The sequence below is a fragment of the Xiphophorus couchianus genome, chromosome 9 (genome assembly GCF_001444195.1).
Source record: "Xiphophorus couchianus chromosome 9, X_couchianus-1.0, whole genome shotgun sequence".
Lineage (NCBI taxonomy): Eukaryota > Metazoa > Chordata > Actinopteri > Cyprinodontiformes > Poeciliidae > Xiphophorus > Xiphophorus couchianus.
In genome coordinates, this window is record NC_040236.1 from 15,924,415 (window position 1) to 15,948,079 (window position 23,665).

Consider the following 23,665-nt stretch of genomic DNA (forward strand, 5'->3'; position numbering starts at 1 on the left):
TTAGATCTAAACTGAATTTTGTCCCACTACCTTCACCTACAGGCTTTCTGTGCTTTTTGTGAACATATATGTTAGTTTCAATGTATGCATAAAATGTTCAGAGGAGCTTCATCATATAAGCAGCTACAGTAATATTGAAGAAAGTATCTATTTATATTTCCTCTCCTAAATATTATTTTTAGTAGGAAGTCCAAAGTTTACTTTTTTAAAACTTTTTTGGACACTTTGTCACTCACCGTGAAATCCATATCATAACTGAGTGAAAACGTATTACTTTATTAAATAGACACGTCCAAATGTAAAGGTTTTTGTCCATTTAAAGTAAAGGTTTACAAGTTAAATCTTTTCTGGCAATGTTCCCTCGCGGTTGTGGAGCACCTCAGGGCTCTATTATTAGCCCCATGCTGGTTTTTAAGGTTTCAACTTTGATCAGAGTTCACAAAATACAGTTATCTCCATTTACTTTTTTTCACTGATGATTTACAGATCTAACTACATATTCAAGCTATTATATTTGCTTAATAATCTAAAGACATCTCACTTTTAATAGGGATTAATTTATAAACTTCACCAATGACAACTATCTTCTTCCTATTCCAGAATTAATTTTAGACATTGCTACAAAAAATACCTTGCAATACGATTGTCTTTTATTATATTACGATTGATTTATTTAAATATTTCTTGTACAGTGTTTGTTCCAACTAAGTTTGTTTTACATATAGCATGGAAAGGAATAAACAAAAGTGAAATGAGGAGCCCAAACACATGATATGTGTTGACTGAGGAGTCTAAACTCTGAAGGCTCCAACATCTCCAGCAGCATCAAGCGACAAAATTTTAATCTCAGAAATTTACAGAAAATCTTTAAATAAAAACACAAGTTGCCACAATTTTTCTTCACGTTTAAAGTTTTTTCTCTCACTCACTGGATCTTGTCACACACAAAACATGATAAAACAATGTTTCAAACTCCTGGGTTGAAAAAAGTGGAAAGGTTCCCTCATTCCTGCTTTAACAATGTTTCCTCTTCATTTTAGGAACCCAGTGTTGATATTTATTCACCTGTCAGCACATAAAGACAAGACAGAAGTGAAGTGTGCTTCCCTAACTCCACCTGACATCTGCACATAACCTTAAGTGTATATTATCATATAAGCCCTTTATTTAAGGGCTTATATGATAAGTCGTGAAGTTTCACCTCAGTCATGTGACCCTAACCCTAACCCCTGGGATCTGGTTGCTCAAAGAGCTTGTTTTCCTACTTGTGTGGATGTTTTATTTCCTATATTATGTTTTTGGGCATTTATTGGGTGGTTGGCCCTGGCCATAAGCTGCAATGATGATGAACACACAGCAACACAGAAAATGACTAAGACATGTCATTTTCCTAACCACAAAAAGCCAGTAAACTTTGTTCAAAGACAAACGATTATAAATGCCTCTGCATTAAAATATACTTGACGTTTCTAAACGCCAGTCATTCTGTTTCACGTCAACAGAACCCAGTTCTATTACAATGTTTGAACTTCAGTATTTAGTTATTAGTTGACATTTATTGGGCTTCTGGCTAGCTTTGTATTTTCTTTAAACAAACCTCCTAACCACAGAGGCAAACAAACTTCTTCATTACATCGTTAACACAATAAGTGGGGTAGTAAAACAGCTACAGTGCTCCTTGTGGTGGCAGAGGATATCGCAAATTCACTATGATCTGTCTAGAAATATAAGTAAGTAGAGTTGGATTTGAATGTCCACTTGCCTGCATACATGCTAATAATATCACTGCAGCACAGCAGAAAGTTTCAAAAGCAACACTTTAAACAATCACCCCAGCCTTTACTTGAAAAGATGACACTGTTTTTAATCTGCCCACTAATTATGCAAATAACTAATTCCGCAATTTTTTTAATTTTAGTTTTTAATATTAGTGTTGCTGAAAATGTTGCTTTAATACTGTCGCTAATGGCTGCCATAGTTATTGGCTACTTAAGCAATGACTCGCATGTAGTCAGTATTTTGTCGAGTTGCGATTGAGTGAAAAGCCAAAGCCGTCATCTGTTTATATCTAATTAGGTGTGGAAATAAATTATTGTAGTTTGGCATTTATTGTGAATAGGTATAAGAAACACCTAGCCCCAAACAGCCAATAGAAATAATAACTTTATTATTTGAACTTTTGCCAGTAAACAGCAGCTGAATCATGTGTTTCACAGCTAAAAGACATCAAGGTTATAAGAGAGGAATGGCGATCACTGAACTGAAACTTATGTTGTCATGGTGTGTTCATCAGAGCTAGAAATGTCGACGTCTTTTTAGTTAGACTACATCAGAAGCTAAAAAGTGATCAATGAGCTTCAGCCTATTCTGTAGGTGCAAACCTCGACACTGCATTAAATCCAACAGAGAGCATTTGTCCTGTTTGCACTGACAGCAGAGCACAGAGACGCCCCTCATGACTGATGGGGCCCCTTTCTCTGTTGGTTAATGTGATCACAAATCCGTGTAAGCTTCAGCGCCTTTCACACTTTGCTGCAAAGTGCCGGTTCTCTCTCCGTGGGAAGTTTTTCCCAGCATCTGAGTTCTCACGTGAAAAATTTGATGAGGTCCTTGTCCACAGAAGGCAGGGACACAAAACAACAACGCTCCACCAGCTGAAACGCAGCAAGGATATTCATATCACTTAGATCAGATCACAGTTTGATAGGTGGAGCCACAAGCTTCAAAGTATTTTTAATGAGATTTGATGGGATAAATTATGTGAAGTGAAAAAGAAATGCATGATTTTTCTGTCTGAAAAACAAACAACAAAAAAACGTGATGTGCATATAAATTCAGCCCCAGTGAGTCAGTACTTTGCAGAAACCACAATTGGACTGATTAATCAACTCCATTTGGGGAGCTAAAATATCCCACAGGATGATGCAGCCAAGTCAATGTCTCACAATGAAGATGGATTCCTCTCCTATCTGTGATTTTTGCAGGACAAAATGTTTGATTTTAGTCTCATAGTGCACACCGACATCACCTTTCTTCATGCCATTAGAGGACTTTTGGGATGCAACAATAGATGAAACATGTAACTCGTCTTTTCCATTACACAACTATATGCACTGAGTTGTTATTCATTCATGTAAAAATCTTATTAACGTACAAAATACAACACAGAAAAGGAACAATAGCACTTTTGCAACGCATCGTGGTAAAAATCATTGCACAGATTCAGAAGCAGACCTCCTAAAAGTTGTCCTTCATCAGATTATTATCACATCTTTTGAAGTCTACATAGCTGAGGCTCAATTTCTATTATCTGATTCATAATCCTGCATAGCCACCATCCAGTTTGTGCAGAGGCTCACATATATTTCACACATGACTTCCAAGAACTCTCTCTCACACATACACAGACCCCCCCCCCCCCCCCCCCCCCCCCCCTACACACACACACACACACTCCCCTCCTGCTGCTGTCAAACCAGCTCAATGTCTTCTTTCATCCCTACACCTGCAGGCGCCCTCTTTGTCTGCTTCATCTTCTCCTTAGCCAGTTTACGGGACCCTACCTGTGGTGAAGCCCCTCTTTCATACCTGCGAGTCCTGCTGTTTTAAAGAGCCGCTTGTTTCCGCAGGTTTATGGTTAATCAGGCGGATGGGGCCGTGATTAAGGGTTAAGTCTAACCCTAACACGCCACAAAGCTCTTTCATCTTCTTCCACAGTGTGCAATTTGGGGAAAACGCAGCGACAGGTCTGTCGGTAAAGTTTACGAACCGCTCGTTTTTGGACCACCGTGCAGGTCACAACTGAACAGAATCTGGCACTATGATTATTTTTTTTTTTTTTTTTTTTTTTATTACTAATGCAGGTAAACTCCACATCAGCACCCCCGGGCGGCCCCCGCTCTCTCACCAGATCGCTATGCGCTCCCTCGGGTACTCCAGCCGCTCGATGCAGCCCAGGTAGTGCTGCAGGCTGTGCGCCGCGTTCCGAGCCAGGATCGCGATCATAACCTTCGGCGGCAGCACCGGCGACTCGGGCTTCACCTGCTCCTGCACCAGCGTCACCAGTTCGGACGCGGCGCCGGCCACCAGGGCGGCCAGCACGGCCCACAGCTCAGCGACACCCGCGGCTCCGACCACCCGCATCTTTACCCCAGGATTCAGCCGTGAGTCAAGCCGGAGTCCTTCAGACTGAGAGAAAGAGGCAGAGGAAGAGGAGAGGAGTGAGAGACCCGTGGAAAGGTGGGACAGAGAGGCAGGGTGGGCGTGGAGGTCTCTACCTCTGTTACCCCTCCTACGGTCAGTGGCGGTTCTTGTTTGAATCCCACCCGGGGAAAGCCCCCATGTACAGTAAAGCCCACTGTGTGTGCAATAGATCAGATTTTAGTGTTGAGGGTGAAACATTTAGACATTACTCAATGTTAAGTCTACAGTTAAGGCCAAAAAGTGTTCACGTCATTGCAAAATTACATCTAAAAAGTTGTTTTAATCAGTCAAGAATCAATTCATCTGACTGTTCTTTGTAGCATGCTAGATATAAAATTGCCACTATAAAAACTAAAGCCACAAAACTGGCGAAAAAAAAACAAACAAAAACAAAAACAACTAGGACTTGGAAACTCCACTTTCAATTGGTGTACAGGATGTTTTTCTTCGACAATGTTACAACATGTTGTTTTGTCATTTAGTGCTTTTATTGGTTTCTTTTCCTGTTTTTTTTCTCTTGTAAAACACATCCTTTGTCTTGTTTTCATTAATTGTCCTTTTACTCATCCGGAGTACTTCTTTCCATCTCCACACCCTGACTTTGTTGAGCATTTTGAATGTTGCATAAGTGGAGAGTATGAAATCATCACATTGACAGGCTGTTGTACTATTCGACTGCCCCTAGTTTTAATTCCTCACAGCAACACAAGATGGGCAGAAAAATTTCCAACCACAGCTTACTTCTTCATATTTGCTTCCAGGGATCTAAATTTCCATGTAAGCATTCAAAGCTATGTCATAATGTCATAGGCGTTATGAATTTGTTCAATAATAAATAAAAATTATTAAATAAATAAAAAATAAAGTCTAACTAACATCACAACAAAACAGAAACATCCCAGACATCCACCCCCCACCTCCCCCCAAAAAATCTGAAATTCACTTTTCCACCTATGGGTGGAGTCTTCTGTCCTCATACTTGGATCTCCTGCTCTAGAACTTGGCATCTACGCTCAACATATTACTATAATATTATAGTGTTCCCTCTTATAGAATTACTGCTGCCTTCCAGCAACCTCTTTTAATTATAGGAGCCTAACAACGGGCTCAGACAGACGGGCAAAGCTAGCTTGCTTTACTGTCTTGACTTCATTGTGTTTATTTAAGTTGGGCTCTCTGCCACTCTGTAATGTTTTCCCTTCCCTGGGGTAATGACAGCATTCTCCCATGTCTTTGGATGCCCTTAGTGTGGGTAAGTTGTCAGCTCCCTCTAGTGCCCCCCCAAAGATATTAGCATTCTGATGCACAGAAACATCAAGGACCAAAACATGCCGTCCTGATCCTGCAGCACCTGCACCAAGAGCGTCCTAACAACTCCGAGCTTTAAGTGTTTGACACACACAGGTTTTTTGTTCCTGTCGTAACCACAGGGCATCTGGCTGAGCAGCTGTGACTGGTGGAAGCTGTCCATGCTGTGACTTGCTCCAGTGGATGTTAACAGAGCGAACCTCTTTGGCTGAAGCTCTGGTCAAACAGAACTGAGAGTGTTTAGTTTTTCATTAACAAGTAAGCTCATCTGAATAAAACCCCAAAACAAAATTTACCCCCCCCCCTCCCCCCCTTTTTTTCCAACTCATGTTAGTCATTTTATTTTGCGCTCTGCGTAAAAACAGCCTCACCCTCCTGGCCCAGCGTCAGACCTCTGCAGTGAGGCTGGGTTTTCATTTTTCAGATGGTTCAAACTCCCTGTTCTGTCGTAGCGGAACATCTGCTTAGTAATTTTGGTCGTGTTCTTGACACGTAGCCATTTGTCTTCCTAAGAGCTGATCTGCGGCTGAGAGACACAGCAGAGCTTTCTCGTCTGTTTCAGTCATGTTTGGGATAAATGTATGTTTCAAGAGATGCCAAGCTTTTTTGTTCGGTAAACTGTGGTTTCAGAGAAGGCTGGGCTTAAATCACCAAGTTCTTTCTCCATTGTGGCTTCTAATAGTAGGGTAAATCCTTTATGAATAAGGTCAGTAAATACAAAAATGTGTCACTGGAAACAAACAAATGGAGAAATATGTATTCCAGTTTGTGGATAAGAAGCTTAAAATTGTGGATATTTTAGATAAAAGTAATTCCTTGAAAGATTAACTTAAGCTTTTTGTTACATTCAGAAGGCAGAAACAAACAGCCACATTTTCAGAGTATTTGATTAGGATTTTAGATGACACACTATTGGAGAGTAAAACATTATTCTGAGGAAAGACAATTACAAAAAGTTTTTAGTTTTAAAAGCTCCTAGCTCCTGTTACTCTGATACACTAAAATAAAAATTCAGTGCAACTACTTAGATTCAGACAACATCAGTTTGCAGAAAAATCCAACAATATACAGTAAAAAAAAAACAAAAATTGGCATGCAAATACAGAGGAAGGGATAAGAAAAGACAAAGGAACCAGATTAAGTAATCAGAAAATATGTAGTACAAGGAAGAAGAAAATTAGAAAAATTGAAGAATCATTTGCACAGAGAGAGCTGAACTAAGACTCGGTAGACTAGAAACCGCTGGGAAAAGACTAACAGAGTACGAAATCTAAATGCACTACAAACACCACACCACTGAGGAACTATACACAGAGGAATGGACTAATAGGGCAACATCTTGCTAACAATAATGAACACAGAGAAATGAACTAGTTAAGGAAAAACACAGACACAATAAAAGCCCAAACACACAAAGATGACAACACTGCACGAGAGCGCTAACCAGGAAAGCTGCCAAAAGGTCCATTGGTAACTCTGGAAGGTCTGCAAAAAGTTAGTTGTGCAGTTCACAAATTTAGCTAATATAAAAGTGTGTCAAGAAGGAAGCCACTGCTGGGAAGAAAGCCTTCAGGAGCTCTGGAGTTTGCCACAAGCCATGCAGGGAAGACAGTAAAGATGTGGAAGAACATTCTTCGGTCAGATGATGCTAAAATGTAACTTTTGGACATATATGCAACAAAAAAGAAGCAAAACAAAAAATTTTGCAACCGCAAGCCACACTACATATCCTGTCCCCATAGTGAAATAACGTTGTTCCCCTTTAACAGACTCCAATCCTCCAGCGTGAAATCGTTTCTCAATAACCGAGGGAACAGACTCTCTGTACGGAGCAAAGTGTTGAACAAGGGGCTGGTTTTTGACAGGCTAATGCCACACCTTGCATTCATTTATTTATGAACGAAAAATGCAAACCATAAATCATTTCCTTTTCACATCACAAGTATCCATCTCAGGTTGATGCCCACATAGGCTAGTAATAGACAACACAGTCAGATCTCTGAGGGCGTCGTTGGACCAGCAGGTGGTGCTCTTGTGTTGTACTTGTTGCCTCCCCTGATGTGCACACACACACACACACACACACACACGCACACACACACACACACAGGCACACACACACACACACACACACGCACACACACACACACACACACACCCACACACACACACACACACACACACACAGACAACAATTCTTCAGAAGAAGCAGATTTCCCATGTGTTGAATAAGAAAGCTCCTGCTCCTGCTCCTGAGTCCCCTCAGAACTACAACTCCAAACTACGACTGCATACTCAGCTCACGTAAACTTGGCAGGCTGCTGAGAAACAAAAGTGTACGAACATCCGTCACTCAGGCGGTCAGGCCAGTGTTTTCAGTCCTGTTGGTCCCTCAGTGGAGTGACGCAGGGGATCCCAGCGCAGTTCAGCCCTCACGCCGGCATGGTGACATTAGGTCACCGTGCCTAATGTTGAGATGGTTGCATGGATACGTTCAACAATTAGCTTCCTGCAGTTTATGTAGGTCACTTGTTGTGGGTGAGCAACATGAATCTAAATGTATGTAATCCCACCTTATTTCCCCCCACCCCCTTCTCTTCTTAAGAGCTGCTCTGCAAATATAATCCAGAATATGGATCTGCTGCATAAATAGGAGGGGGAAGAAAGAGCAGAGTCTGCTGATGTAAGGGAATAATGTAAAAGGATGGGAGATAATATTTCACAGGACAAGCAAGGGGGAAAATGGAGCTGGTTGTACAGCTAGGTGGGTTTACAGCCAGTGTAGGTATTCCAAAGCGGGTATTAGGGAACTGCTGCGGAGAGCTGAGACAGTGAGCAAAAGGCCTGTGGGGCATCCAGGCAGGAAGCCAGCCAGTGCCTCTCACAGTTGACTCATAATGGCTACGTGGGCAAAGTCTGCCTGCACACACACACACACACACACACACACACACACACACACACACACACACACACACACACACACATATGGACGCAAATTTGCCGTGCAATATCTATGGTTTCTATTTCTTTTCAAGCACAATAAAAGAAGATTTTGACAGGTTTACATGTAAAGATTTAGTCCAAACTGCTTGAAAGAGCTGTGCGTTTTATGGTGAAGATACATCTGGACATAACTGTTTATTCTAAATGTTTTCTGTCACTTTTGTAAGTAGAAAAAAAATCAAATGAGAGCAAGAACAAAATTCTGTAAAAAAAACAACAACAAAAAAACAGCCATGGCTGCTATCATTCAGTGATTGTTTTTCTTTGCCAAAGAAAGCTCACTACTTCTAACCTGTTTCCTCTTAATGAGAATTCATACACAGATCTGCTGGAGGGCATAGCTGCTGTTCTGGTAGCCCAATGACATCACACAGTGTCTTCCCACTGCCTTGTTTTGTCTGGCGATCACTTTGTTTTAATAGGAAATATATGGTATTCACTGAGATCCCTGTTTAGAGTGCTGGCTTAAAGTGTTTTTGTAATGTTTCATCTGGCTTATCAAAGGTTTTCCAGAACACTGTGCAAATGTGTGTTTAAACATAATGACCTGAAATTATCAGTGAATTCGATGTTCTCGTGTACTCCGCTCACAGGTACAGAAATGTACACAAATTATAGGAATGCCGTTGGAAAATTCAGTGGACGAGAATTACAATTGTCGATTGCCTGTTGTGCTCTTCCAGCTGGAACGAAGAACTGGTGTGGACGCTGTCCACTGACTACAGCTCCACTTTGAATCCCATCATTTCATAAATATGAACACGCAGCTCCAACAATCTGGCCAGGATTCAGCTGTAAAGTTTGACAAGGGTTGAATTATCATGATTAGATGGCTTGGAAAGGAGTGTGCACTGTCATCCCACAAGAAACTCAATATGAAACTGTATGAAATCAAATAACAGGCTGATAAAAACTTAGCTTGTCCAACGTGTTCCTACTGCTGCTGTTCAAAACACGCCAGTTACATGATTTTTAGTCATTTTCACACAAATATTCCTGAAACCTTAGCCCTAAAACACATAGCAGCCAAGAACATGTTGTTCCTCCTCCAATGCTCTCTTCTCACACACATACATTACACTCACAAAGCAGGGAGGAGAGAGCTTTTTTTTATTGGTACTTGCGTCAGTGTGGAAAGATCATTTTCTTGCCCATATTCCTGTCTGAGGTTAACGGTCAACATCCGTCTCTTTCTCTCTCCTTCCCTGCCTCATTCCCACTCCTCCGATCACCTCCTCTTAATTTCTCGCTCCAGCCTCCTTTGAGCACTTTTATATTTCTCCGTGTGGGAGATCATGACTGCCAGCGCCGGCCCACAGAGACCCCTTTCTCTTTTCTGATTCGCTCACTGGTTGCTGATCATAACCCTAAATGCCCCTGCCAGTGAGTCATGCGAGGTAAAGAAAGAGTTTGTGTGCATCGTGTGTCGCACAGAGGCAGCAGGGAGCAGCTATTACAGAAACACACTTCAAGCTTTTTTAACTCGCTGAAAGCATTGTGGGATCTGGTCCCACTGGGAGCGCGTTGGGCTAAACATCAGAGCAGATATCGATTCAGAACTTCAATATGTTTTACAGTACTACATCATGTGGCTATTTATATATATATATAAAAAAGCTCAGTTGACCACAGAACTATAAACAGAAATCACTTTTTCATTATGAAAGCATTCAATCAATGAGGCTGCATTTTGATATAATAAAAAGGGGGAATTATTACTTCAAAAACCAAAGACAGTTTAAATATTTTAACCAAGCACGGCACCGCGCTTGGTTAAAAGTTGCAGAGTCAAATTCAATTGAATAGTTAATGCTGGGCGTCCTTACAAGAGTCAGAGTCAATTTTTTTCTCATTAAAACTGAATAGCACAATGGGAGGCTGAACATTAAAATAGAAATCCTACCAGTTAACTGGGAAGTAATTTGCATTGGTATGAAAAAATATCCCTAAACTATTCAAACATTTGTTGGAGAAAATGTAGTACAGAAATTGGGTCTCATATGTTCACACTATGACCAAACTCAAAAATAATAGAATACTAGATTCATATTTTTGCTGCACTACATTATGAAGCCAAAAGTGGCAAAGCTCAGGCAAATACCTAAAATACTTGAAGGCTCAGGCAGGGAATCCCTGTTGCGATTGTATCTTAACAACATTGTTTTTAACTGGAAAATAACACCTTCAAATAGGTCATTTAACAGAAACCATCCAGTTGTTAGAAAAGTTGGCATTATTGGAATGATGAGCATCATTATATCCTTGATTTTCCAGAGTGAAGTGGCCTAAGGAAACAAAACAACATTCTTCAGAGAATGGTCACGTAATCGATGGAAAAAGAAAGAAAAAGTAGCTAAAATCAAAACATTTGGATTCTAATCAAGGTGCAACATTTTGTCTTCCTAGTGGGAAATTTTATAGACATAAGGAGAAAAAAAGGACTACCTTATCCAGCCTTGATTTCAGCTGCAGTTCAGGTTTTTGCTGGTGATGTAATGCTCTGGACTGGAGGATATTTATTTTTTGGCTTCTTGGCATGAACCGAGCAACATTTAAACACTACATACTACCACAGTGTTGCTGCTGACCATGTTCACCTCTGACTATTATACCCATCTGTACTTACTGAAATGCAGTGTCGATATTTCACCAGCAGGGGGTATTACACAGCCTTGCAGCTTTAAAGCACTCCTTTTCACGTGAGACGTCTGGAAAAGTGACTTCACACTTTTTAGTTCGCTCGGGTATAAAAAACATAAATAAAGACACCATTCAGAGCGCCTACATTTTTATCTTTAATTAAAAAAAAAATTTATTCAAAAATAATACAACAGGACGTATCCAGCAAAGATGGTTAAAAATAATAATAATAATTAAAAAAAAAACAGATCTGTGTTTCAACAACAACCACAAATTCTCCCTTTAAGTTCCTCAAAATTGTTGTCGCTGCAATGTTCATGAAAGTGTGTGAATACTGACTGGATCAGAAATAAGCTCTATGGGTACCTCTGATTTATGCACATGATAATCTGGTGAAACAAGATTATTGTGTGTATAAGAGAGGATTCGTATAAAGGAGGAGTGATTGTGCTGAGACACAGACTAAATTTTGGAGCTTCATTTTGCCGACGATTATGACATACTATGATGGACGTCAAGAACAAAAACGGCTGGAAACAAACATTTAAAGAAGGATAAATTTAACTGAATAAGTGACTGTGGCATAGAATGAAAACAAAAATAAAAACAAAACAAACAAAAAAAACAACAGGTCCTTGACTTAAAAAGAAGGAGTAGTTTAGGAGATTCTAAACTACTAGCTCCCTCCATACTCTCTCATATTAAAATATCCCATATTTCTCCCTCTTTATCTCCCACCCTCACCCTTTCAGTCCATCTTGGACAAGGCGAGCCCGACTGAAGGTAGTCAGGCGATAAAGTTCAGCACCATCCTCTTCTCCCTTGGGCTTTATTTTCTCTACTCCGTGTGTTTTTCAGTCCTCAACACACCAACGACAACTCTAATCTTCGATGGATATCAACACCCAGAAGTCCCGACTGTGTGGGTTTATATATTTAGGGTCAGGCCACAGAGGAGGACACGGACAGATGAGGACGGACAGGTGAAGGAAATATCTGCTTGACCCGACAGATCCGGCGACGATCTCTCCGTCGTCTCTCCCTCTACCTGAAGGGATGAGGTGCTGAGTGCTGCAGTCCGTGACGAAGCTTGTCTTTGTCCCATTCTCTTTTGTTTTGCACTTAAAGTATCACTGCCATATGCTCAGAAAACTCCCCCCCCCCTGCCCTACACACACCAATAGTGTCCCGTCACACTCTAAAACACTGATTAAACTTTCTCTTTCACTTTCAGGCACACATAAACACACGCTACCGGTTTCACACACACTCAACGAGGCTGTCCATGGGGGGAACTGGGGAGGGGGTCGAGTCCGTGGGGGCTGGTGTGCTATGTCCCGTCTTCCTCCTCCTCCGAACAGTAGTCTCGCCCCTAAAAACAGCCAAACAGATGAAATAGAGGGTGAATACCCCACGTTTAATGACTCTGAACGGTCATTAAACAGTCACATTCAAATAAACATCTATTGCTGGAACAGGAGATGCTGAATGAGATAGTGAAGTGCTGACAGGTGGCTTGTTCTGCTGTTTGGTTTCTTTCATGAAGGTGAGGAGCTGACGGCTGCGCTGCTCCCTTCAAAGCATCTCTAACAGCCTCGTCTCTCTTCCGAACGGCGCTGGGTTTCAGCTCGGAGGCTGCGGCGTCATAAACAAAGCCTCTGCCTGCAAGACTTTCATTGCAGAATTTCTGTCCACAGCTACTCTAACGTAAAAGATAAAACTGCCCCTCGTCGTTCCTGGTAAACTGATGTGGCATTCAGGTCACCTAACTGTGAACAGATGTTTTTATTTCAACTCCCCAACACGTGGGAACATCTGGGATTTCTCCACCATCTGACCCTGATGTCCACTTTACATAAAATTCAGTGATCGCTGCAGTTAAAACTGCTTATTTGCATGTTTGCCCATTTGAATCCCATTCTTTTGCATAAGAACAACCTGCTTAGGTTAATATAAAGTCAAATGTGCAATAAATGCAAAACAACTCAAAATTGCATTAGTAGCGTTTAATAGTTATCCTCAGGTGTAGTTAACTGGTTTTGGATGCGAGCGCCATGCGAATAACACCAAAGCATCTTCTGAGGACCACTTCCAATAACGAGAAAAATATCTCCACAGTATAATGCCGCCAACACAGTGTTTCCAGTGGGGAAAGTTCAGGCTCGAATGTGGAGTTTTAATTCCCACATTCCCCAAACATAGATGAAAAAGCTACATTTTGGTTTGATCTAACCAGAACACCCTCTTAAATGTGTTTTTGCTTTCTTTTTCACACTTCTTCCATAAAGGCCAGAGTTGTGAAATGTACTGTATGACCAATCGCTGTCCTGTCAGAAGATTAAATTACACATAAGTGGCGTGTTGCTTTACTTAGGGGCATTGAAGTAAAGAATAATGGTTAGAAATGTACATTTTTATTTGTAAAATGTTTTAAAAGCTACATAGTATTTCCTGCTTCATCATTAATATGCACTCTTTGTGTTTGGCTGATAAAAAAGGATAAAGAATCAAAATATAAAATGTGATTCATGGTTATATTTTGACATGTTAAAAGCTCAGAGGGTGTAAATACTTTTGGAAGTCGCAGTAGCTGTATGCGTTCAGGTCCACCAGCCACTCATTGGAGCAACAAAATAACTTAGAATTAGATATGTTCTTCCAAATAATTAACACAAATTATTGTTGTCCAATATTACTTTATTTTACACCTTTCTGTTTAAAATGTATGCACAGCACATAAGCTGATTTGGAAAAGCCGCAAAGTATTATGGGATTTCAGGCTCGCCTTGACAATTCAGATGTGATCTATGAGCTGAAAGTCAAAGATAAAAAGCAGCTGAGCAGGCCGCCTGCAGGTTTGCCCTGGTGCTTCTCTCCTAATGTTGCTACAATCTCAAATAACAGGAACCAGCTAAAATGTGGTCCATTGTTGCCTGGCTGGCACTTTTGTCTTCTGGTAAACATACCAGCTTGGACAACTTGGTGACGTAAAGCAGAGTTTAAAGTATTAAAATTACCCAAGGCTACATTTGTCTGTGCTGTTAGCCAGAGTTCCTACCTTGTTTTACTTTATCTTGATTTGTTGGTGATAAGATGTGTTGTTTCTGGATTCCTTCCAGATGCACCTGGCATTCAGCCAATCGTCATATGACAATGAGCAGATTGTTGGACGCCGTCGAAAGATGCTCACTTATACTTGCCACAATAAATGACAAAATATCATCCTTGTGATCAAAGGTAAACCTTAAGGGGTTTTCATACTCCTCTGGTGTGCAGAGATGTTTATTTCCTTGTGCAGTAAATGCTTTTATTATCATACAGTTCAGAGGCAATATAGTGACAGTGACATTTACTTTCACCCAAGATGAGTAAGAAGCCCTTAATTTTTGTAACTCTTTCAATCCAGCAACGTAATCCTATGTAAAAAAAAAACTCAAGGGGGAAATCTTTTTTTATTATTATTTCGACTGCATTTCTTTAATAAAGTTAAAAAAACAACAACTTAAAAACAGTTTTTATAAAATAAGGTAAGGAGGATGGAAAAGCAGGTTAAAAAAATCTCATAAGAAAACAGAGTGCCATCTTGGAATAATTGGGTTACATAATCTAAACACCAACCGGTGGAAATGTAGTCTTTCTTGTACGACCACCACCTATTTAAGCATGTGGAGTTCGCCAAGCTGTCCTGGAACTGCGCGTTTGGGTCACATGAGACAAAGATGGACGTTTTCAGCAACAGACAAACATCCAAGATAATCTAATGTAAAACAAAGGATGCATAAGTGGAAAAGCAGCTCATGTTTAGTATGGTGATGCTGTGTGGCTGTTACTCTTTAAAAGGCCCTAGGAAGTGTATAAGGGTGGACTGCATCATAAACTCTTTGAAAATACCAGGACAATTAAATAAAAATCAGGTGGACTCTGCAAATAAACTAAAAGGGAGGTAATCATTGGATTGTTTTAGGAGGACAATGATCCAAAAGACATGGCGGGAACAATGCTTCACCAGGTACATAATCAATCTTCTTCCATGGCCATCTCACTCCCAAGATTCAAGACTGAAATTCTATAAAAAACAACTTTTTAGGTCTGGAGATCTGAAGAGAAAAGAGCATATTAAAAGAGCTGGACTTTATTTCAGCTTCTGACCCCTCAACTTGTATTGCCTACTGGATGAGTTTACATGGATGATTACGAAGTTGACTAAACGGGTGTTAATAGCAGCACAAGCAGCATCAACAGCCATTTCATTATAGTTTAACTAATTTGTAAAATCTGTTTTTATCTTTTACAAAAGGAAAACATTTTTCTATAAAATATACAATTCTACTGTAACTCTTCCAATGCTTCTTACATATTTTTTTCCAGGGGTATTGATAAAAGTGGCTGGCTCAATATTTTCTACTAAAGCAGCACAATAAATTGAATCACAGTTGTCATCGCAAATATTTATGTGTGAAAAAACTAAATTACAGCGCGTGTGTGTGTAGGCCAAAAAGTTTCAAACACCATTCATTCAGACGTTGCATTTAAATACTATATTTGCTTTAAAAAAATGGCATAGAAAACAGCATCGGTGTTTGGTCACATCAGCGGTTGGATTTTGGCAAAGTTCCTAGGTTTTATAAACCTATACAGAAACACAGATTGGAGAGAAGCATCTCATTTTGTGCAGACAAGTCTCGCTTTGGGTGGTGACTCATATTGCGTTAAAACCCCATCTCCGCTGAGAAAATAACTACTTAAGCGAGGACTTTAAACTTTGCAGAACTTTTTCATAATGCAAGAAAGCGAAGCAAAAAGAAAAAAGCCTCGTTGCATAATAAGGTATGCTTCAAGCACTTTGTGAAGCTGAGGAGAACTGCTGAGTCGATCATTTAGTCTTTGTAGGGGAAGAGCTGCTTTTGCACACAATAATTTTGTTTAAATGTTGAAACCAGATTTTTATATACACTGTATTAAAACATAACTTTTTTCCTCACTATCAAACTTAATGTCTCCTATTTTGGGTCATCCAGGAATACCTATTATTACTATAGAATCACTGTTTTACTACCATCCAAATTCAGAGCTTCCTTGTGTGGAATCATGGAAAAAATTCAAGATATCTGGAAGAGAACTGTGGACGTCTCCGAGTTTTGTTCATCTGTGGGGGCACTTTCCAGATAAAGTGTCCATGTTCATCTGCTCAAACAATTAGTATGAACGGCATGTGAATGTCCAGCCATCATACAGCTAATGAAAGGAGTTAGTTTTGGAGCAAAATGGGCATTTAGCAAATAAATTAAAACAACGCTAGTAATTCTGACCCAAAACGTTTATTCAGACAGTGAGGAAAAAGAGGTTGTGTCTCTGTTTCATGGTGTATGTAAACATCTGGTTTCAACTGTAGAGAAGAATGGGACCTTTGAGATGTGTGCACAACCTTTACCATTTGACAACGTGATACTCGTCTCTCAAGAAATAATGTGAATCTCTTTATATTTGGCTGCAGGCATAAAAATGATTCAGAGCAGGGAGTAAAAATAAAAGTGAGTCATTACTTGTTTCACCGTGTCATTCAAGTAGCTGGCAAAAAGGAACAAGTGTTCATAAAATGCAGTGATTACCTTTCCTTCTGCTTCAGCTCGTACCAAGAATAACAATGTGGACTAATAAATGTCTTTGTTTATTTTTAATTTTGTCCCTTTTAATTTAGAAACCCAGCTGTGACTTTTTAAATGATGTTAAATGTATTTTCTACTTCCATCAAACCAACCCTTACGGGCCACTAATGAAGACACACACGCACACACACCCCCACGGGCCTCACCTTTTCAATTTTCTCATCCAGCATCCTGAAAAATTCCTGCTGGCTCTCTGACGTGTGAATGCTGAGGGAGACGGAGAAAGGGAGGGAGAGGAAGTCGGAGGATGGAGATGAGGAGGAGGAGGAGAAAGGAGGCAACAAATACATCATGAGAATTTTCCGTTACACACCTCCCTAACCCGAACCCCCCACAGAGAACAAACACAGATGAACACTCTCTGCATTTTGAGAAATTGTCTGTTTAGGACTCTACAAATGATTTTAAATAATAATTCAATAAAAAAAAAAAAATCAAAACAGTCCTTGAAAGGACAAAGAGTCCAACACGTAGCTGCCATTATTCACACGGAGCCTGAGGTGGACGGCCAAACTGCTTTGCAAAAGCCAGACGCTTCAGATTGTTTACTTACAGGAGTCACGCTGTGAAGGAGGTGACAGTTTAATAAAGGGTCAGCTCAGCCCAGTAATGAACCAATGAATGCGCTCAACTTTTGTCAACAACTGCAGCTACTCTTACGTCTTAAGGTTGGCAAAAGATGTAAACTATTACAAACATCTCAGCCTGAAATGTTATCATAGACGGAGAGAAATTTCCTTAAGCTAAAATATTGACAACGTTAAAATAACTAAAACTATTTTATCTAATTTAATTAAAACATGGGATTATTGTGACATTGCTGCATTTGACAAGATTCACGTTAGCCCATATTTTCCCAAACTCCAAGGTTCAAAAGTTAGTCTTTATTTTTAATTTTGTAGTATGTATTGCTACAGTCAGCAGCGGTTCAGATGGAAGAACTAAGGATAAGGATATGTGTACCAATGCTTGCATGCATGTATGTAGGTTAGCATACATAGAGGTTCGCATTCATGTATGAATGGATGAACAGATAGATAATGGACAAAGATTAGAGGGTGAGTGGACAGATTCAACTTCAAAACAGTAGAATACAACACGAAGTCTAAAAATGTATGCAGACATACTGTATTATCTTTTCCGCAACAATTTTTTGTAAAAACGTTCACTTAAAACACCCAATTACTTTGTAATATCATGAGTGAACTCTCCCTTTAACAGTTGTTTGAGTGCTGCTTATACTACACAGGCCCCTCAGAAGAATAACAAATAAAAACCTGGATGCTTAAGCCATCATATTGGCATCACACAGTAGGACAGCTTCTTCCTGTGATAATTTATGCTGTTTTCTCCTTTAATCCATCACTCACTATGATTGACTATGTAAATGTATCCAGTTTATTTAACAAAGTATCTCTGAAGCAGCTCGAAGGGCTGCTGCCGTCCACTTACTTAGATTTGATGTTTGTTGCAGCCGCCTCTTTCTGCTGTTTGCCCCTGTACTCCACATTGCTCTTCTCCTGAGAACAAACACACACAGATGCCATTAGTTTTCATTATCAGCAGACAGAACAGATTCCAAACACAACGACGGGTATCAGCAGAGCGGTCACGCTGCTGACAAATCAAAAACCTGAATGACTGAGCTGCGCCCTCACCCAGTTGCTGCAGGACATGGGTCACAGACATAATGCTTGAGCATCTAATAAACCCGTTTCTCAGTGCTGATCAAGGTCAGCTCTAGTCAATCTTTCTGCAGCCATGTTCAGGTCAGTGCAGAGGTTAGTGTTGACAACCCAGAAAGGTTCAGAACCTTTCTGGGTCTCAAACTCCAGTCCTCAAGGGCTGCAGTCCTGCAACTTTTAGATGTGCCTCTGCTGCACCACACCTGAATAGAATAATTAGGTCATTAGCAAGACGCTGGAGAACTGATCTACACAAGGAGGAGGTAATTAAACCATTTCATTCCAGTGTTGTGTACCTGTGGCACATCTAAAAACTGTAAGACTGCGGCCCTCGAAGACTGGAGTTTGAAACCCCTGGTTTAGAAGATACAACTTTTGTCTTTTCTTTATCGTGACATTGTCTCTATTGTAACTTTCAAATTTTGCCGCTTTAAGGTGACTGACCAACATAGGGCTGTCTGTGGAATGAAAATCATGCATGGATTAAAAGAACAAATCTTTGTTTTAAAATATATAGGCTAGGGAATCCATTCAATAAAATATGCTTTTGAAGCAACAAATTACACTTCAGTTAAAAACAAAAAAGAAAGGAAATTGACTTTCGAAGCTTGCAAGAACACGTTTCCGCCAATTCTTGGAAAAGTTGAACTTTAGTAAATCAAATCAATGAATGAACCGAGCATAGTGTTGGAGCAGCATAATAATAGTGTTAAAGCTCGTCTTCTGCTTGTAACCTTGTGTTTTTATAAAATAGTGTTTCTGTAGTGTGATCCTCGCTGCTGTTTTACAATCAAGATTTATTATGCTTCTCACTGTTTTAACAATGGCCAGGACGCCACTATGTCCACTTACAGGAAAAAAAGAAACAACCTGTCCTTGTATTCTCTCACCATCATAATGTTCAGGCCTTCTGTGACCTGAGGAGGAAGTGGATTTATTCAGAGATAATGTGCCTCAGCTTATAAATTATTTACACCGTCAGGTAAGACATAGTGGCAGTAAAATCATTTATGAGGTTTTAGAGCAAAGTGACTTCATAAAACTCCTCTGATGTGTTTAAAACCTAAAGATTTTTGCAGTGGCGGCCTGGAAACCAACCATGTGCTCAGCCTACACATTCCACACATGCCAGACTGTTGTCTCCACCTGCTTGTGAGGAACCTTTCTGTTTGCCTCTGTGTATTTTTTTGTGTGCTTGTGCAAAAAGAGAGTGTGTGTGTGCTGCACACAGTCAGAGAGAGCTGCCTTTGGACACAAACGCAGGCCTGTTGGCTGGAGCTGATGAGCTGTCAGAGGAAGGTTTGAGTGTGTGCGGATGACAGGCTGTCAGTGGACTGGCTGCTGTATTTTGTGTTTGTGTGCTTGTGTGTGTGTGTGCCCGTCTCTCACCAGGTTCTCCTGGTTGCGTACGTTCACCCGGTTTTCATCCCCTCTCATGTACTTCACCTCTTCCACTCCCTTCATCTTGTATTCGTCTGAGAACAGAAGAGTTGGCATGATTAAAGGAGGGGGAATTAACAATTACATGTATTTATGAGGAGTTACCCAGAGATGAAACGTCAAGCACATTCATTTCATTCGCGTTTTGACAAATTTTGAGAGAAAAGATAGGGGGGAGGAAACGTCCTTTTCTGCATCGTCACTGCATTATATTATCAAGGCTGATCATTATTCTATTGATTTTTAGCCACATGTGGTCGATGGCAATGTGAGAACAGAACCTGATGCGACATTTCATAATATGCACGACAGTCGAGGCGGAAGTACAGTTAGATGGGACGTTGCTTTACCATTGGAGCATTAGAAATATAGAAGCAGCAACATAGAAACAGCAGGAAGAAATACCAGAGAAGACAGAAGAGAAAAGGAGAGAGGGTGATGATAAGGAGGAGGGAGATGGGGAGGATTAGGGACCAGATGAACAGCTTCTTGGCTACATGGACAGCTTAGACGGCTAAGACAGTTAGGAGGAGCTCAGTAGAGACGAGAGCTTTAAGACTTCATTGAAGATGACACGGCTCACACACCGCCGTCCATCCCTCCTACCAACAGCAACTATTTAGGATAAGACAGATATTTTACATTGTCTTACTGACCATTTTGAAATTGTATTTGTGTTAAATTGTCAAGGAATGCATAAACTAATGTCATTTGTACACACTGTAAGTCCAAGTGCTTTCCCAAAAGGAAAGTAAAACTATAATTAAGACTAAATACCATGGTATAGTGGTGAAAATGGAGTATTACATAAGGACAAAAACAACAAAAATGGCTAAAACATGATATAAGTGAAAAGACAATTGCCTTTACTGCAAAGATTTAAGCCATTACTTCAATAGCAACACAAGCCAGATTACAGTTTGCAAATGCACACAGAAACAAAGTCCTTAATTTCTGAAGACATGTCCTGTTGTCTGATAAAACTAGCATTGATGGGTTTTGCCATAATCGCCATAGTTACATGTGAAGGAAATGGACGAAAGCCCAAGAACACCATCCAATTATGAAGCATGGAGGAGGCAGTATTATGTTTGCAGGTGTTTTGTTGAAGGAGGGACTGGTGCACATCAAGAAAATATGGCATCATTAGGAAAGACCATTATGTGGAAAGATTGAAGCAACATCTTAAGAGCTACAAGAGCTAAGAGCTTAAGAGTTACAACGTGGCTTAAAAACAACAGAATCAATGTTTTGGTAGCCATCACAAAGTCCAGACATCAGCCTCCCTGGAAAATTTGCAGGAAGAACTAAAACGGCATGGAAACCTAAGTGAATTACATCAGTTCAATCAGGAGAAATGGGCCAAATATTCAGCAAAGTATTGAGGGAAGCTCATAGAAGGATACCCAAAACCTCTCCAAGTCATACAGTTTAAACTTCTGGCTGAAAAAGTAAAAAAATATATATACATATCAAAAATGTCTCTGTTATTTAACAATAAGAAATAGTTTTTGTAACCATAACTGAACATAAACTGGGACAGTTTAGCAGCATTTTGCAGGAATATTTATTTGGTTTATGTAAATATCTGGTTTCACCTGATGAAAATATGCACCTTAAGCGAGTATTTTGAATAAACAAAAAACAAAAAAACAATTTGCCTAGACTTTACATTTTTAATTTTGCACAGTGGTGCAGTTGGTAGAACTAGCAAGAAGGTCCTGGGTTCGATTCCTGGCCCGGGATCTTTCTGCATGGAGTTTTGCATGTTCTCCCTGTGCATGCGTGGGTTCTCTCCGGATACTCCGGCTTCCTCCCGCAGTCCAAAAACAGGACTGTTAGGTTAATTGGTCTCTCTAAATTCTCCCTGTGTGTGTGTGTGTGTGAGATCGTTTGTCCTGTCTGTCTCTGTGTTGCTCTGCGACAGACTGGTGACCTGTCCAGGGTGACCCCACCTCTCGCCCAAAACGTTTGGTGGAGATAGACACCAGCACCCCTCCTGACCCCACTAGTAACAAGGGTGTTAGAAAATGGATGGATGGATGGATGGATACATTTTTAACCAATTCGGCATAAGAAATGGTACACATTACAGCAAATATGCAGAAGTTGGTAAATATTTAATTGTAATTCATAATAAAAAAAATGCATTTCATTTATAATAGAGCCAACAAACTCAAGAATGAGCTGACCACCACCAGCACTGAGAATTATCAGCTGACTGCCTGCTTGTCTTTTAAGGTAACTGCTGACAGTGATAAAACCCATAAAGAGCAGCAACACCTGATTTTATCTGTTCCACATCTTGTTTCTCTGCCCTCACTATCAGCAGCGACTCTGTTCCTGTCTGTGTTTATATCTGCGTGTCCCTTTGTACCCAGCTGAAGCTCTCCCTCCCCTCTGCTCACGCTCCTCCTGTACCTTGATCACCTGTGTGTCTTGCATTCGAGCACAATCACACGCCTTCCAACAAGTACGTCACTGCAGAGCCTAACGGCTCTGCAATGACGGCGGCCCGCGGTTAACCAACAAATCATCTGTTCAAGAACGTGGTGTTGGGAAGCGGCGCTACTCCTCTGCTGTTTATGCCAGGAATGTAAACGAGTTTCAGCAAAGCCGCTCCTGTCTGAACATGCCAACGTTCACAAACGGCTCCTTAACGCAACGCAGGCCCACCGAGGCTGGATGTGCTCGGTAAACACATGGCACATCACAGCGCTGCAGCAGGAAGCAGAATTAAGAGCCACTTCCTCTGCTCTCCAGTATGGCACTACAACCGTATACACTGATGTCAAGCTGTGTAAGCTGTCAATTAGGGTGGATACAGCAGGCAGGGAAATTAGCAGCTCTAGGCCACAGAGATGGATCTAAATGTACATTTGCACATAGCGGTTATGAGAAATGCCATTTTATGATGCTGGATTTGCCTGAATATTCTCTCCCTGTTCAAGTATCCTGGCTAAGCCTAACGTGATGAATATAGAAAGATCAAAGTGGCCCAGCTTACACCATCACAGACTTCAGTTTAGATAGGAGCAAAAAAAAGGGTGAGTTGCATTTGTGTGTGTGTGTGTGTGTGTGTGTGGCCGTCCCTGTCAAAAGAAATGACACGGGTGTTTCGTCACGTCGTTGCCGGGGCTCGCTTTTGGGTGGGAGGGAAACGAAAAGCCGTCAGAGAGGAGAGAGAGAAAGAGAGGGAGAGGGAGATGAAAGGACTATTTCGAGAAGCTGCGGTTTTGTGATGTGGACATCTTTCTCGTCTCTGATTAGAGAGCAGGGATCTGCGCTGACCTTAAGGACCCGTTGCGAGTGCACGACGGATGTGTCTGTGGGACTGTTTCAGAGTCGGAATGCCTCCGAATCTGAATGTCGCTGCATCTGAGTGTCTGCGCAGCTCGTGAGTCATTTAAATGGCCTTATTTGGCCATGTCTGCTCTCACAGCCCGGCCTGCCCTGTGGCTATGTCACTCTGTCCTTCCTGCCGAGCGTCCTCCCTCCCAACCCAACTGGCTGCAAGCCATCGGCAGCCTGGCATCAACATTTACACCTGAGCTGAAACCAAAAATCACGCACATCAAACGGTTATCAGCAATGAAACAAAATCAGAGCGGGTTTATTGTGGCGGACGTGAAATGACAAAAGTGGAAGTTTAAACTATTAAACCAGCTGTGACATATTTACAAACGTAAATCTTATCCCATTGTGTTGCATCTGCAA

At 40.8% G+C, this 23,665-nt stretch overlaps 2 protein-coding genes across 3 annotated transcripts in view; both read right to left on the reverse strand.

Annotated features, from left to right (window-relative positions):
• colgalt2b (collagen beta(1-O)galactosyltransferase 2b) overlaps positions 1-6,999 on the reverse strand; it is a 29,202-nt gene extending 22,203 nt beyond the window's left edge. Inside the window, exons 1-2 of the mRNA XM_028027361.1 lie at positions 6,956-6,999; positions 3,908-4,188 (exon numbers count right to left, since the gene is read on the reverse strand). Of these exons, the coding sequence (XP_027883162.1) occupies positions 3,908-4,188; positions 6,956-6,979 (305 nt within the window). The 5' untranslated portion in view covers positions 6,980-6,999. The remainder of the gene's footprint in view (positions 1-3,907; positions 4,189-6,955) is intronic.
• A 4,303-nt stretch (positions 7,000-11,302) lies between these two features.
• Positions 11,303-23,665, reverse strand: part of LOC114150737 (uncharacterized protein C1orf21 homolog) — a 35,311-nt gene continuing 22,948 nt past the window's right edge. For both annotated transcript variants that reach the window (XM_028027364.1, XM_028027362.1), the window contains exons 3-6: positions 19,898-19,983; positions 18,276-18,343; positions 16,970-17,030; positions 11,303-12,529 (exon numbers count right to left, since the gene is read on the reverse strand). In XM_028027364.1, coding sequence (XP_027883165.1) covers positions 12,488-12,529; positions 16,970-17,030; positions 18,276-18,343; positions 19,898-19,983 — 257 coding nt within the window. In that variant the 3' untranslated portion in view covers positions 11,303-12,487. The remainder of the gene's footprint in view (positions 12,530-16,969; positions 17,031-18,275; positions 18,344-19,897; positions 19,984-23,665) is intronic.